Source organism: Equus caballus, chromosome 6 (assembly GCF_041296265.1).
Source record: "Equus caballus isolate H_3958 breed thoroughbred chromosome 6, TB-T2T, whole genome shotgun sequence".
Classification (NCBI taxonomy): Eukaryota; Metazoa; Chordata; class Mammalia; order Perissodactyla; family Equidae; genus Equus; species Equus caballus.
In genome coordinates this window covers 25,021,693-25,037,239 of record NC_091689.1, presented here as the reverse complement: position 1 = coordinate 25,037,239, position 15,547 = coordinate 25,021,693, and the positions used below count along the sequence as shown (strand labels likewise).

The 15,547-nt window shown below is 58.2% G+C and overlaps 1 protein-coding gene across 12 annotated transcripts in view; it reads left to right on the top strand.

Moving 5' to 3' along the window:
* The window catches only part of HDAC4 (histone deacetylase 4), a 327,295-nt gene that overhangs the window by 252,593 nt on the left and 59,155 nt on the right, over positions 1-15,547 (top strand). For 7 of the 12 annotated variants that reach the window (XM_023642722.2, XM_023642724.2, XM_023642721.2 and 4 more), the window contains one exon: positions 6,278-6,516. In XM_023642722.2, the coding sequence (XP_023498490.1) occupies positions 6,278-6,516 (239 nt within the window). The remainder of the gene's footprint in view (positions 1-6,277; positions 6,517-15,547) is intronic. The other 5 variants (XM_070269644.1, XM_023642723.2, XM_070269641.1 and 2 more) reach the window with 1 other exon arrangement.

Sequence of the window (15,547 nt, the reverse complement as noted above, 5' to 3'; positions counted from 1 at the left end):
ATCTTTTAAACTCGGACGTTTAACGTGGTGGACAAGGCAGGTGCTGGGCGGTCCCAGAGCCTCGGCCTGTGACAGGGTGGGTATGATCTGTGGGTTCGGTGTGGTTTTCTGGCTTTGTGCTCCTTCCTGTCCCTCGAGCACTTGTTCTGTAGAGTCACCGGGCGGGTCTGGGCACACGGGGCCTTGTCCTGCCCCCGTGGGTGTCTGCGTAGATGGCGAGCTCCATCTTCTAGCAGCACACCTTTGTGTCTGTGTGTCCTCAGTGTCCCCATGTGCTTGCATTAGCGTCGCTGCCCTTTACAGGGCTGAGAGGTCCGTGGTGTGCCTGGGGGAGCGGGAGCCCCACGGTGCACCTCCCTGACTCTCAGGGGCCGGGTCGTGAGCATCTGGATCCTGAGGGCTGTGTCTGAAATTGCACCCAAGTCTGTCAGACGCGCAAGATCAGACATCGGGAGTGTGAGCCATGGAGGAATCTCGTTCTTATATCATTTCTTAAAACGTCAGATAGGCCTGACCCTCTCTGTGATTCTGGACCGCTGCTCACTTCACTTCATCAGGGAGCTGTCTGTTATCACTGCTCTCGTCCCCTTCTCTGAGTCACTGTATTGTCCATTAAATAGCGGCCTTAATCTCGCGTGGCCCAGGTTCTGGGACAGTTGCCTTCTCTTGTAGGACCTGAGTGACAGCGTTCCATAAATCTCACCTCTCCAGTAACCTTGGGAACTTGCCTCCTCTCGTGGTTGACGAGGTGGCTTCTTCTGCCCTTTGCGTGTGGTCTGGTGGCCCGTTTAGTTACGACGGCTGCCAACAGCTTGCCTGCTGGCCCTGGGACTCACTGGGGTACCATTTCTCAGGCCCTTTGGCATCAGGGCCCCTGGCCTCTCCCCATCCCGCCTCTGCCCTCCTTGCCCTGCGTGCTCGCCTCTGTGCTGCCGTGCTGCCCTGTGCTGCTTCGCCTGGGCTGCCTGCCTGCCCACCCCCAATCCACAGGCCCCCTCTCTGCTGCACGGCCTCTCCCGGCTGCGGGCTCACCCTCCAGGCACCCCCGACTAGATGCAGCACAGTGCCAACAGCACAGGCTCCTTCCTCCCCAGCTCTGTGACCTTGTAAGTCTCCCATTCTCTTTGTGCCTCAGTTTCCCTTTCTGTAAAGTGGGGATGGTAGGAGTGTCTGCCTCGTTGCGTTTTCCAGGGTTAGATGAGTTGTGTGTGTTAGCGCAGGGTGGCGCCCGACAGAGCTGAGCCCTCTTCAGATGTTAGCTCTTATGGTTGTAGAAGTTACTTTTGGTTTTGTCATTTTTATTCTTCAACCGCACTCTCTCCCTCACTTCCCCCAGCTGGACCCTGTCTGTCCTTCCTAGGGTCTCGGGGGCCCTCCCCCGTGCCCTCCCTGTGAGCAGGGCCCTGCCTCTGGTGGTCTCTCGGGCTCCCCCTGCACCCTGTGGGAAGACGCCTCCTGGCCGGGCCCCTGCCTCTGCACCTGTCCACCATCCCCCCCGCCTCTCAAGGCCTGGGCAGCCCCCCAGTGCTGGAGCGCCAGCCACATGTGGCCATTAACTTTTAAATGGGAAGTTAAAAGCAAAGTGAAATTCGGTTTCTCAGTCACATGGCGGTGTAGCAAACGCTCGTGTGGCTACTGGCTACCAACTGTAGGAACCTGGAGCATTTCCATCAGCGCAGAAAGTTCCGCGGGACAGCCCTGGCCTGGAGTGACATCCCATCTCTTTCCGTGGAGCAGCTCTGCTCTGGGCCTCTCCCTCGCCTCCCTGAGCAGCACCCACATGTGCTGGTTCCCTTCTCCCTGACTGGGCCGCTGGACGTGGCTTCCGGAAGCCGCTGCCCTGCCCTGAGAGCCCTTCTCCCCCCAGGCCCGCCTCCCAGCAGGTGTGGCCCCCTCCTGTGCCCTGGCCGCAATGGTACCCTCTGCCTCGGCGCAGCTTCTGTCCCTCCCGCCTGACTCCCTCCCTCCTGAAGGACACACTCTGGACTTTGCCATCCCCTTCCTCCCCCCGCACCCACGCGGTGTTTAATGCAGAGTAGGTCCGCAGTAAATATCTGTGGGATCGAGCCAAGTGAAAGCCAGGTTCTGAGGGGCTCGTGTCTGAGCAGGAACAGGAAGAATCCCCACGGGTTTGCTTGTGTCCGTTTGTCTGCGTTTCCACAAGGGGTCGGCCGGCAGACCTCCCTTGTTGCTGATAGTCATGTCACGGAGGATGGATGGACAGAATGTCAGAGCTACAACAACTCCATTTCACAGTTGCCTCAGAGAGAGAGGCCCTGTGGGAGGAGCGTCTGGCCCAGGTGCAGGGGGAGCGCAGGTGCGGGGTCTCGGACGCTGCGTCCCTCTCCCCCAGGTGCATGCGATGCCCCGCCTCAGTGTGGCACGCGTGTTCTCTGGACTAGCTGCCCAGGTAAGGGGCCAAGAGACAGTAGTTGTTTGCTCCGATCTTCTGAAGATAGCAGTTTCCTGATACAGTCCCCGAGACTGCCTCCGAGGACCTAGCAAAGGAGGTCGGGAGACCATTGCAAGGCGAGGCAGAAACTGCTTTTGGCCAGCGAACAGAACTTTTGGCCAGCGTCTCCCATACGCCAGGCCCCTGGGAGATGGGCCCCTGGGAGCTCTATAGTTGGGGCGTGTGGAGGAGAAGGCAGGGCTGGGCCGTGCAGCAGGTGAGCCTCAGGGAAGGCTTCCCAGAAGGGGCATCGTCGCTGAGACCTCGGGCAGCAGTCGCAGGCAGAGAGGGGCAGAAAGGCCAAGTAGAGGAAGCGGGTATTGTACCTGTGGTGGGGCTGTGTCACCCAACATTCTAGCCTTCTGGCCACTCGGAATATGCCGCCAGCATGGTGAGGGGAGCTGACAGGCAGCCACTGCCCCATTGTCACAACTCGGCGCAGGGGTGCTGCTGGCTTCTGGAGCAGTGATTACAGGCTCCCCTTTAGTCCTGATCATGCCCGAAAACAGCGAGTCCCTGCAGTGGCTGGAGCACGACTCACTGTGGGGTGCCCGTGCACCTGGGCCCCGGGCTGTGCTCTCAGCCCCGGCCAGGCCCTCCTGCACCCAGGCTCCAGCAGAGGCTGACGGGTCCAGGTGGGCGGGCCCCTGCTGCCCTGGTTTCTCAGAGCGCCCGGGGTACGCTGACGTGCAGCCGGGATTGCAGACACAGTTAGAGCTGACTCGTGCCTGGTGTGTTCTCGTTTGAAGGGTTTTGAAAACTTTAACTGTGGCCTGAAGGGCAACGGAATACAGCAGGTGGATCTGTAAGGACGCGGGGAGCAGGAGTCCCTCGTTTGCTGGACTTCATCTGTGTCGACAGAAGCCCACCATGCGGAGGCCAGTGCTCCGGGACTGAGCCTTCTGGCTTTTCATCCTCCTCAGCTCTTTAACCCCATGTCTGGTGTGCTGTGTCTAGGTGGGGCCTCTGTTTGCAAACTCCCTACTTAGTGCTAGCCACCTTACACCCCAGATGACGGGGTAAGTGCCGGCGTGCTCGCCTAAGAAGGACCATGTGTGTCATGCGTGTTCTCCCTGGACCTCCGGGAAGCTGGCCCGGCCCCCTCCCAACTGGGAGGAGCAAGAGTGTGTAACACGGGGACTCCTCTCTCGGCACCCACACGGAGCTGGGGTGTTGTCGGTTCACTGGGCCCTGGAGGGACTCCTGCTGGTGCCGTGGGCGGGAAGAACAGAAGCCTCGGGATGGAGCCTTGCAGCCAGCCCGGCGCCCAGCGAGGGAGGCCTCCCTGCCCAGAGAGAGTCCCCAGTCCGCCGCGCTGCAGAGTCAGGCTCTGTCCCTGGACCTCGCTGGCTCAGGCACAGCCTTGGGTCACCCAGGGCAGAATTCGATCTGAATGTTCTGTGGTGTTATGCTTGAAAGCCTTTTACAGCACTCACCGGAAACCGCACAGAGTGGGTCATCAGAGACCCTTGTTAACAATCTGGCTTCTTTAGCTTCCGAGTCAGAAACCACCTGGCCGCTAATGGGGTTGCTACGCAAAGGTCAGGACACCCAGTTTTGTGTGGTGCCGAGCAGTGGATTTGTCCCCCAGTGTGGTGGCCCCAGAGTTGTACGCCCCAGGCACTAGGGTGCAATTCGAGGTGGGTGGGATGAGGCCCAGAGAAGCTGAGGGTGGGAGACAGGAAGAGAACAGGGTCGAGCTGAAGGGCGTCCACACCAGGCGGCCCCATGTCAGACGGGAGCACTCACGGAGTCAGGCTTGAGAGTGAGACTGTCCTCTGTCTGCTGCGTCCTCAGGGAGGTCCACCCGGTGAAGGAGTGTCTCTGCTCATGGGAGCGGCTGGGAGCCTGTGATGGTGGGGAGGAGCCCCTGGGGGAGCCCCCGACAACCAGCAGAAAGCGGAGTGCATCCAGCTGGCCGTGCGAGCGCCTTGTTCCTTATCCTCTGTTGAACCTGGAAGCCCAGTCTCAGGGTCACCCTTTCCGTCTAGAACCAGAAGCCTCTGTGCAGATGTGAGGCAAGGCTGGCCTGGCCGACCCAGCACGGGCGCTGCGGCTTCATCCCTGACTTGACCTCCGTTCTTGGGTCTCCACTGAGGCGTAAAAAAGAACTAAGGAGAATGTATTTTATCATCTTGTTTTCTGAGAAGGGAGCTTTTTGGTAACTGCATAAGCTTTACCCCCATAAATGCAGCTTTGTGTGGCCCAATTCCTTATTTCCTCCATGAAATATTAAATCCCCTGTAATTCCTACGTTAACAGTTGGTGAATTCTGAAATACCTTCTTTACGAGGATATCTTCTTTTTAACTTTTCTAGAAAATTGAGAGGGAATGATTCTACCTTTCGAGTTATTCGCTTTAATTTAGTAACCAAGCAGATAATAAAATTTAAGATAACTTACCTTCCCAGAAAGCAATGCAGTCAAATGAAAAGCGATGGTTGTTGCAGGGACTCTGGGTGATGAAGTTTGAGAAGGTGGTGAGGGCCAATTTACTAGAGTGGAAGCTTTCTTTTCCTGTGTGTGTGCTCTATTTGTATACAAAATAGTATTTTTACTTTAGAAATAGCCCCCAGGAAGGGACAAGAAAAACACTGAGTACACTGCCCACCGGGGGTCTTAGGCTCTGCTAAACCTGATGACACAGCCCCCCACTGGCTTTGGAGTCCCGGAGGACAGAGAGGGCAGGAGCCACCGCTTGTCAGCAGGGCCACCTCGGGCCGAGGACAACAGGGCCACCTTGCTCAGGTGTGAGGATGTGCCCGGTTCGGGAAGTCGTCCACTCTGGGCAGCCGAGAGCCCGTGTGGCCAGTTCATTTGCTGTTTCTCCCTGTCAGACGCCCTTGAGCCTGGAGTCATTTTCAGCCTGAGCAACGTTGTTTAGAGTGTGTCCACCTCAGGTTAGCAGGGGAGCAGACACTCAGGCAGCAGGGGAAGGGGTCTCTTAGACCCTCTTGCTCATAGAACAGTGGAAAAATGGTCAACTACCTAAACCAACAGTTTGCCAAAGAAAACATACAGGTGAGTGAAAAGCACACAGAAGGAAAAATGTGTAGCTTCCTGAGTTCACGTGAAGAGGCTGAAATTAAAACAAGATTCACATGCAGATTAGCAGAAGCTCGCCTCCTGTCAGCACAGACTCTAACTTAAACCCCCCGGCTAGCACAGGGGTGGCGAAGCGGCCGTTCTGTGCAGCTGGCGGCATGTACGTGGGCAAAACCTTTGTAGGAATTTGTAGAGAGAGATTTTGACATATGCACCAGGGGTTTTGAAAGTGTTACTGCCCTCTTTGTGTATAAAATCAAAACTTTAAGAGACCCTTAAAATGATTTGATCCCTAAGGACTGTTTTTTTCCCCTCAACCTTAGTTTCTGTGACAGTTCCAGGAGAGCCACCTCTGTTCTTCCAGAACACTCTGGAGGCCAGCAGAACCATCACCTCCTTGCTCAGCAGGCGTGTGGCCCTCTTGTCACCCACAGTGCTGTTCAGATCAAAACAGACCTTTCTAGGGCCTGGGCCTCTCTGAGGAGTTGCTCTCGGGCAGGGCGAGCTTGCGCTGAAGCCTGTGGCACAGAACACCCATTTACAGCACTGACATGGGTGTCAATAGACATTTGCCTCCAAATGATGGTCTCTGTTTACCGGAGCCCTAGCTCAGGGCATTTGGCATGTGCCCAGAGTCAAGCCCAGTGGGCTTCAGGGAGGAGGCGCCCGGGCCGGCAGCTGCGGTTCCCAGTGGCCTCCATCTGTTACTCAACAGCCCTCTCTCCCCTCCTCTCTTCTTCCTCTTCCCCTCTGCTGTTTTTCCCTCCATATTATCTTCAGACTGGTATCTTTCAGGCCTGGGAGCACTGCCCCTGCACGCGCAGTCTCTGGTTGGTGCGGACCGGGTGTCCCCGTCCATCCACAAGCTGCGGCAGCACCGCCCGCTGGGGCGCACGCAGTCGGCCCCACTGCCCCAGAACGCGCAGGCCCTGCAGCACCTGGTGATCCAGCAGCAGCATCAGCAGTTCCTGGAGAAGCACAAGCAGCAGTTCCAGCAGCAGCAGCTGCACATGAACAAGGTGGGTCTGCTGGCGGGGCGTGCCCCTCGCGGGCCGGCGGCATCTTTGCAGCCTCGCTGTCCAGCGGCCCTTTCTGGCCTCGAGAGAGGCCAGGAGACGTGAAAGGCCAGTGGACACGGGCTTCAGCACGCGTGGCCGGGACTGAGAATGTCACCTGGATCTAGAACTCCAAAGCAATTCCTCTCTGCAGGGGGGTGACCGGCGTGGGGTCAGGCCCTGCGTCCCCGTCAGCGAGCGTAAGTATGGCTGGCACACACTGTGCCTGTCGCACATGTGTGTCACTGTGTGGTGTGTCCTACTTAGTCAACACTTTCTTCCTGAGTTTCTTGAGGACATCTGTCTTCTTTAAGCAAACTCGAGACAGAAAGTCCCCAACCCTACGGTGGCCTGGAGCCCCAGAAGCACATTTTCCCAGTCACTTGGCAGCTGCAGTGTGGCTACCTATTAGAATAGCATCATCAGAAGGGCCTTGATGCCCAGCCCAGCCCACAGAGGTCTCCATACCTACAGTCTTACGAGTCACTCACAAGGCCCATTTCAGCAGGAAGTAGTGGGGAAGGGTCAGTGTTGCTGTAGGAACACGGTGACATTTGAAATAAAGCATCTTTAATATCAGAGAATGAGGTGAGCCACTTAGGAAGATAGTCCAGCAGCTCCTCAAAAGGTTAAACCCAGAGTTACCATGTGACCAGCAGGTCACACCTAGATACGTGCCCAGGAGAAATGAGAACACATGGCTCCATGTTCATGAATGTACACGTGCACGTCCTTGAACATGGCTGGTGCGTGGATGTTCACAGCAGCATGGTTCATGATATCCAGACAGTGCCAATAGCGCCCTGCCCGTCAGCTGAGGGACGGTTAAACAGAATGTGGCACATCCGCGCTGTGGAGTATTATTCAGCCATAAAGGAATGATAAACCTTGAAATGGTGCTGGATGAAAAAGCCAGACAAGGAGCCCACATATGACGTGATTGCATCTATATGAAAAGACCAGCATAGGCAAATCCTTGCAGACAGAAAGTAGACTGGTGGTTGCCCGGGGCTCAGGGAAGGAGCATGAGGAGTGACTGCCAATGGACACGTTTCTTTTTGAGATGATGAAAATGTTCTAAAATTAGATTATGGTGATGGTTGCACAACTAAGTGCACCACAAACTACTGGATTATACAAGTGTTTTTATTATTGAAAGTGTGAATTTTACGGTGTGTGACTTCTCAATAAAGCTGTCACAGTAAGAGGACGAGATGCTCGAAGGCGGCTTTGGGGATATTCGGAAGGAAGCGTTGAGAGCTCTGGTGACGTGGGGACGGCTAGACTTGCTTCTCGCTGCGCCTCTGCTGTGAAGGCTCCCCCGCGGCTCCCCTCCTGCAGGTGGACTCAGCCATCGGTCCCCACAAGTCAGACGCAGTTGGGCTCTTCTCTCCGGCTCTGAGGAATGAAAGGGTCGAGGGGAGAGGGTTAGGGATGAGGGAGATGATTCGGCATAAATGGAGGAGGCCTGGAAGGATCTCGTATCTAGATTCCCAGGCAAGTGTGGAGACAGAATCGAGAGCGGGGAGCCCACCCTCTCGGGGTGGGACGCTGCATGTGGCCAGCCCTGACTGGTGGCACCGGCAGCCCCTCACGCTCGCCTGATTCCCTTCCCTCCAGCCCTCCGGTCCCAGCCCAGTCTGGGTGTTGGGTCAGGCAACTAATCTTTAGAGAAGGAGCCTCTTCCTACTGTCACACTCCCAGGTCTCGGCTCCTTCACGTCTTGGCCCGAATGTCACCTCTTGATGGGCCCCAACCCTCAATTAGAACTGCTGCCCAGCCCTGTCCTCTTCCCTTGCCCTCCTCTGTCTGCCAGTGAGGTGCCCGCTCCTCACGTCTGCTGTTCATGTCTGGTTCCCCTGCTGGACTGTCAGCCCACAAGGACGGGGTCTTCGCGTTGTTCACTGGTGGACCCGAGTGCCTGGCACGGTGCCCACCCCTGGCAGGTGCCCGCTGTGTTTTTGTCAGCATGTTGCTTGTTGCAATGACAGCACATCTTTCCGAGGCTGCTCCACCGCTGAGACTGGCCCAGCCCCCACAGTGGTCCACAGGCTTTGACTGCATGGAACTCCAGGACAGTGGACCTGCCTCGAGCAGCATCCCTCGGAGCTGGCGGCCACTGTAGCCCAAATCCGCCCCAGTGTGTTCCCCCTTACAGGGTTGAGGAGACAGGTCCCCTGGCACCCTGCTCCTGAATGGCCCGCTGCCCCTGACCAGATGCCCAGCGCAGGCCAAGCCCAGGTCCCTGCTGCCCCTGGGCACCAGGAAATAGGCTCACCACTGTCACCCCAAGCCCCCTGGGCCCCGCAGGCTCTCCTAGCCAGACAGCACAGGGCAGTGTCAGAGATGGGAGGGACTGCAAGACGCAGCCCCTCTTGTGGACGGGAAAGGTACTCACTCACTGGGGGCGAGACAGGAGCTGCCATGTCTGTTCACTCCCATGTGTCAAAGGCACGTCACGTTCGTCTTCCTAATGCGAACTTGTGCTTCTTAATTGTCTTATGTCATTATCTGAGTGATGGGGTAGGAGGTTTGGGGAAGATAGGAAACACCTATTCACATGTGGTATATTCTCGAGCAGAATGATTTAGCAACTGGGAAATCTCCCTGGATGCTGTCGCGTGATTAATTTCCGGTGGGAACGACGGTTGATTGAAATGTTTATACACTGTGCTCCTGGGATGCTCAGGGAGCGACGATCGTGTCTAGGCCCGTCTAGCACCAATCCTGCTGCCCTTTATCCTGGAGGATGACTCTACCTTCCCTAATGGCCCTGGAGCCCGGCTCCTGGCAGCTCCCGCTCCTGCAGCCCTGCGCCTGTGTGCTTGGGGATCGCAGCTGTCTCCTGCGTGGTCGGCTGCCGGCCAGCCTCTGCCGTGGAGTGCAGCTGCTTCCGTGATGCTCCCCTGTGAGAGATCGGCCATTCCCAGTTCCTGCAGCCCCTGCAGCCCTCCGTGGCCGCTGCGGTTTCCCCGAGGCCCACAGCCGAGAGACTGCCCCATCTGGCTGACGGAACTCTGCGAGGTGGAGAGGACGGGCCGGAGCTGGCTCTGCTCACCTCCCCGGCCCATGATGGGAGTGATCACCGTGGCGCTGCAGCTGTGTATCAGCTTCCACGTCAGGGCCCAGCACCTTGCATGCAGTGGGGTTTCATAAAAGTTTGCTGTGTGAAGGAACATTCTGGAGAATGCATGCCATCAAAGGGCGAGTGGAGCTTAAGCTCTGCGACTGAAGCCACCCCTCTTTGCTGGGCATGCCTGGGCATGGCCTCAGTGTGGTCTGGTCTGTGTAAAGTGGGAAACGTGTGGAGGCGGAAATGGCTTTTTCTTTCTGTTAAAAGAGAATATTTGAGGCCCCTCTCCCGCAGGAGCAAAGAGGCTTTGCTGTGGAAGGCAGTTCTTGCAGGGTCCCTGAATCACACGACAGCTGGACCTACAGTGTCGAGCATTGATGCATCCCTTGGAGGGGGGCGTGTCTCCCTTTAACTCGACATTCTTGATTTTGAGGAGGAAAACGTGGACTCATTTATTTGGGTGGTCTAATTACAAGCACGTCTAATAATCTTTAAATATTGGCATGGTTACCAGTTTGGTTTTGGCCCTGAACGCCAGCCTGGCTTTTAGAAAATTTATTGTTCCACATATGGAGCTGCATTCATTCTTGTATAATTGCTAAAGGGGGCTCCAGGTCCAGAAGGCCATTGGAAGACAAAGAGCGGACCCACTTGTCTAGTTCCCTGTTTCACTGCCAACATCCCCCCCATCACGTCTGTCTGTGGGAGCCTCACCTCCAGGCCAGCTCTGCTGGGTGGCCCGGCCCTCAGCCCGGCTGGTAGAGAGCAGAGCTGCATCTCCAAGGCAGAGGGAGACCAAGGGGCCTGGCTCCACGAGCACCACGTCCCTGCTGAGCTGAGACCCTGGCAGCCATGTGACCGAGCCTGCTCTGCATCACAGGGAGGCCACTGACACCAGCCACCCACCGCTGTCATGGTGACATCCCTCCCAGGCACCCTCTGAGGCCTGAGGGGCTGTGGCCACCCCTGGGGAGCGTCTCTGTGCCTCCAGATGGGACGTGCCCTCCAGGGAGCTGGCGGCAGCTTGGGTGTCCCTGCCCCGCCCAGAGCTCCTTCCAACGGGGTCAGCATAGACTCCTTGCCCAGAGCCAGGCTGTCTCTCGTGGAAGCCCAGTGTCCTGACTCCTCTGGAGGGACTGGAGGCCTCTACTCAGATGCCTTCATTCTCCGAGGAAGCCAAGAAGAAAGTGGGAGAGGGAGCCCAGGGACATTCCGCCCGTGAGCAGGCCATTCCATGCTCCACTCTGCTGTGTCCCTCTGACCATAGTTGGCCTCCTGGGCAGAGCTGCCACTGGGCCTTTGCCATCTTCCAGCTCCCCCCTCCTCCCCCTCTGATGTCCCGGAGCTCCCACCCAACCACCGTCCCAGGGCTGCAGCGCCCAGCCGTGCCCCTGCCAGGACACGCTACATACACGAGGTCATGACCTCAGGAGGCTCCCTAAGAGTGTGAAGCTGAAGGAGGAAGGGAGGGGACGCCACACTCCCAGCCCAGGCCGACCTGGAGCGGAGAGCCGGGTCACACGAGAGAGAGGGCCACAGGAGGTTCCTGGAAACTTCTGAGACTTTCACACATTCAGCCCTTCAACCCTCCCAGCATCATTCATGGAAAGAAGTAGAAGGCAGCCCACAGGTGCGTCCTGATGTCAGCGGGCACCCAGCACCTTCCCCACAGAGAAACCCGTCCACACTAGCTCAGCCACCGAGGAACCAACACCCCCATGACGGGACGCTCGTCCCCACCCGAGGTCCCCAAGAGGCGCAGCAGTACCCACCAGTGCCCTGCCCCACACTCCTCCCTGGGCCACTCCTGAGGGCATATCCTCATCCACATCCGGGGCGTTATACAGAGTAGCTGGTTGGACACTTCCGTGATGTCAGCCTTATACGGGTCACCTAAATAGGGCGTATGATCTGCACCCGGACCCAAATCAGACAAGAAGGGCCATAAGCGATGTTACTGGAACAGCTGAGGAAACTTGAATACGTACACTGCAGTGGATTCTCACTGAACTCATCAGCAGGGCTCCCCAGGGGATGGCTGCGTGCAGAAGGCCAGACGCGCATGCACGCCGTTCCTGGGCTGGGTCGTGTGTCCATCTTGCTGTTTCTATCCAGGTGAAGGACACATGGGGTTCCGCACGCTGTACTTGACATTTTCTGAGGTTCTGAAATTTAAAAGAGCGTGTTGGAGGAAAGCTGGGATTGGAGCGTCCCTGTCCACAGGTGCCCTTTCTCGTGGCTGCTGTCCTCTTCTCGTCTGTGATCAGCATCTCGATAGTCACAACTCGTTTCCTCTGGGGATGCCCTGGAGGACCCTGGCTGGCCCCTCTCCTCCTCAGTCACTTCTCCTGGGGCCTCCAGCCCGAGAACGGACCAGGGCCCTGTGTCCTCAGACACACTGACCACCTCGGAGCTGGGCCTCCCGAAAGGGTCTCAGAATGGCCCTGGGTCCCCCAGGAGCAGGCCCAGCCTCCAGGACCCCTCCCTGCAGGGTCAGCCTCCAGTGGCCCCGCCACTCCTGCCCCCACACCTGCCCCCACCTGGTGCAGACGCTTTCCCCTCTCCTGAGGTTGTGGCCTGTTGCCTGCCTGCCCCCTCATGAGTGTCCGAGAGCTGACCCCAAGCCTGCAAGTGCCTTGTCCACTCCCCAGGACAGCGTGCCCCGTGGCCCCGTCCCCTGGCAGACGCTCGCGCTCCTTCTGGCTCTCTGGCCCTTCTCCGGTGTCCCCTGTCTGTGTGGCTCCCTGCCTCTCTCTCTGCGGCACTGGCTCCGTGAGCTGTGCGGGAGCTACTGTGCCTCAACTTCCCAGCTGCTCAGTGCTTCCTGACAGTCGTCTCCAGCCCTGACCTGTCTCCTGAATGCCACCCTTGGACCCACTTCTCAGGGGATGTCTCCTCACGGGTCCGCCAGGCGCTTGAATTTCCGCCTCTGAGCCAGGCTCCTCCCCTGCCCTTCCTGCCGTGCCCGGGCCAGTCTCCTGCCTCTGAGCAGCAGCTGTCCTTTGCCCCTGGCCCGGTATCCAGGGCCCCCTGCTCACTCTCCACGGCCACTGGGAGCCAACACTACTGCCTGGCCCTCCCTCGCTGCGCCTGGACCCAGCCCCTCTGCTGGCCTTCCCCCCGAGCCTGGCTGAGCCCCCACAGTGTCACTTCCCTGCACGGACTCCCCAGCCCCGCCCCGCCCCATTCTCAGTCAGACCTTTCAGGATCTTTCTGCAGCGCAGGCAGGAGCATCTGAGAAAACATAGCCTCTCGTGCCTGCAGTCCTGACCCCCGTCACTGTGTCCTCAGCCCTGTTGCCAATTCTTTTGCACCCTTGCCCTCCGGCACACCATGTGTCTCTGTCCCCACTGCCACTCCCATATCCATCCTGGCTGCCATTGTTCCCTCCTTGTGGACCCCTGCCCACCCCTCTGCTCTGACATCCACTCACCAGGTGTGACAGCCAGCCACCTTCTCAGGCCCCCACTCACTCGCCCGGTAAACCTCCCATCAGCCACTCAATAAACCCCATCCTGTTACCTGTCAGACCCCACCAGGCCGTGTGTGACAAAGGAACGGGGAGAGTTTGTGACCTCGTCGGCCCTAAAGCCAAGGCTTGTGCTGCCATGTGCTGAGGTCCTCTTGAGGCCAGCGTGGATGCGGGAGGCCGGGAGAGGCCCAGCGCCCTCTGCTGGCGGGGGACATCATCCCTGCCCCTTCCCAGTCGGGGTCACAGTCTGGTGCCCGAGTGGACTTTGTCCAGCCAGGAGCTCACGGTGGGCCTCGCGGGCTCCAGGTGTGCAGGAGGAAGAAGATGGGGTTGACATGTAAGAGACCATCAGAAATCTCAAAACCGTCAGGATTTTAAAACACTATTTTTAGTAAACCTGTGTGAGAACTCTGTTAAAGCAACTGGATATAAGGTTGGCAGGTTATGTATTTGGAATCAAGTCTTTAGCCTGCATGCCGTCTTCCTGGCGCTCTCTCGCCTTGCTGGCTTGCCTTCTGGAATCTGTACTAAGCCTGCCCCGGCCGGCGCTCTGCTCTGTTCCCCGTGCTGCGTCGAAATTGTCTGATGAGCAGTCGCCGTGGGGTTGGAGATAAAGAAAGTGGCTGGTGGTTTCCTCGGCTCGCTTTCACAGTCAGGCTTCACCGTGAAGTGTTTATTATAAGCTGATTAAGGAGGAGCATATAAAATGCATCCCCAGTCCAGTCTGAGCTCTGTTTCTCACAGCAAGGCAGGGCAGGTCCTCCGGGGTGCAGGCTGAGCTGCGTCTTGTGTGCGTGTCCACACACGTGGCTGGGCCCTGCTGTCCAGCTGGCCCCCGGTACCAGGCTGCTAGGACTCTGCGCTCACACAGAGTGCCCGCGAGTCCGTCCCCCATGGGCAAACTGCTCCCCGCCACGGCGTGGGCGAGAACGCAGGCGGCTCTGCGCAGACTTTTGAAAATACTGAAGCTCAGGTGTGAAAAACGCTGGGCTGCCTTGAAAATCTGTTTCCTTCCAGAAACAGAATCAGAGTGTGCTGGAAAGGTTCGTTCTCTGCACCAGGGCGGTTCTCTCACGAAGACCTCCACGAGGGGCTTCAGAGCGCCCCTTGCGTTCTCAGAGACAAGGCCAGGCACTCTGCCCATCAACTCGTTTCCCGTGGCAAACAGATCATGTGTTAAGAGAGACCCTTAGAGTTGGGGTGCTGGGGAGGCGTGGAGGGATGTGGAGCACGCAGGAGGTCACTCACCCTCACGTGGAGGGCAGAGAACACCTGGAGGCCTAAGGGGTGTCAGGAGGGAGCCCAGTGGAGAGGGCCGGGGAGGGAGGGAAGCCGTGGGGAGCCCATCAGGAGGACCTGCAGCTGTGGAGGACCAGGAGGAGGGAGCACGTGGGGCAGGGACCCGCGGACAGCTGTGGTGTGGCTGGAGCATAGAGTGGCAAGTGGCAGAGGGAGATGGTGGAGGAGCTCACAGCGGACGGCGGGGAGGCATTTAAGGGGCTTTAAGAAGGAGAGCGCACCATGAGGTGGCACGTTCGAAAGCTCACTGTCACTGCCACGTGGAGACACACTGGAGAGGGGCCTCCCGGAAGGCCGTGGCTGTAATCGAGGCAGGAGACGCCATTGCCTGATGCAGGAAGGGAGCAGGAGAGTGCGGATGGGGAGGATCGGCGACTCCAGAGACGTCTCAGATGAATGGCACCTGGGCAGTGTCAGACGGGCACCACAGAGGGAGGGGTCAGTGAGATGCTCAAGTTTGTGACTTCGCAGCTGGCTGGAGAGGGTTCCATTTGCTGAGAAAGAGTCCGAGAGAAAGAAGAGATTTAAGCCTCCCTGAGTTCAGCGTTGGGCCGTGTGTGCGGTGCCCGTGGGCGTCCACGTTGAGCCAAGAAGTCTAGCAGCCGTCAGGTGGCAGGTCTGGAAAGGAAGAGCGAGGTCTGGGCTCAGCACCTGTGCTTGGGAGGTGCCAGCACGAGGAAGCTTCCTCAGGGAAAAGACTGCCCGAAGGGGAGGGAGCCGAGCAGCAGGCCCTGACAGAGCGGTGAGCAGGTCAGAGGAGGAGAGCAGAGAGCCCCTGTCCTCCAGTGCTGAGAGGCTGCGATCGTCGCAGTGTCCTGGGACTTAGCAGCAAACACTGGGGATGTGGGTTTCCAGTGGGGTGGCGGGTGGAGGAGGGGCAGGCGGTGTTTCTCTCAGCGGCTGTGGCCATAGGAGTGGGGTTGGCCTCTCCACTTCGCGCCTGGGTGCAGACGCGGGTTGATACCCGAGACTTTGGTTGCACTTGTCTTGCCTGGCACATGAGGTACTCAATGTGCCAGATGCCAGTCTGTCTCCTCCTGGGGCTGGGGCCTCAGTGTTCCTTCCCTAGGCGTTCCGTGGGTGAATGACCATGCCTTGTGGCCTTAGCTCAGCACGAGGAGGCACCCTCAGGGGCGTCCCTCCCTCTGTGT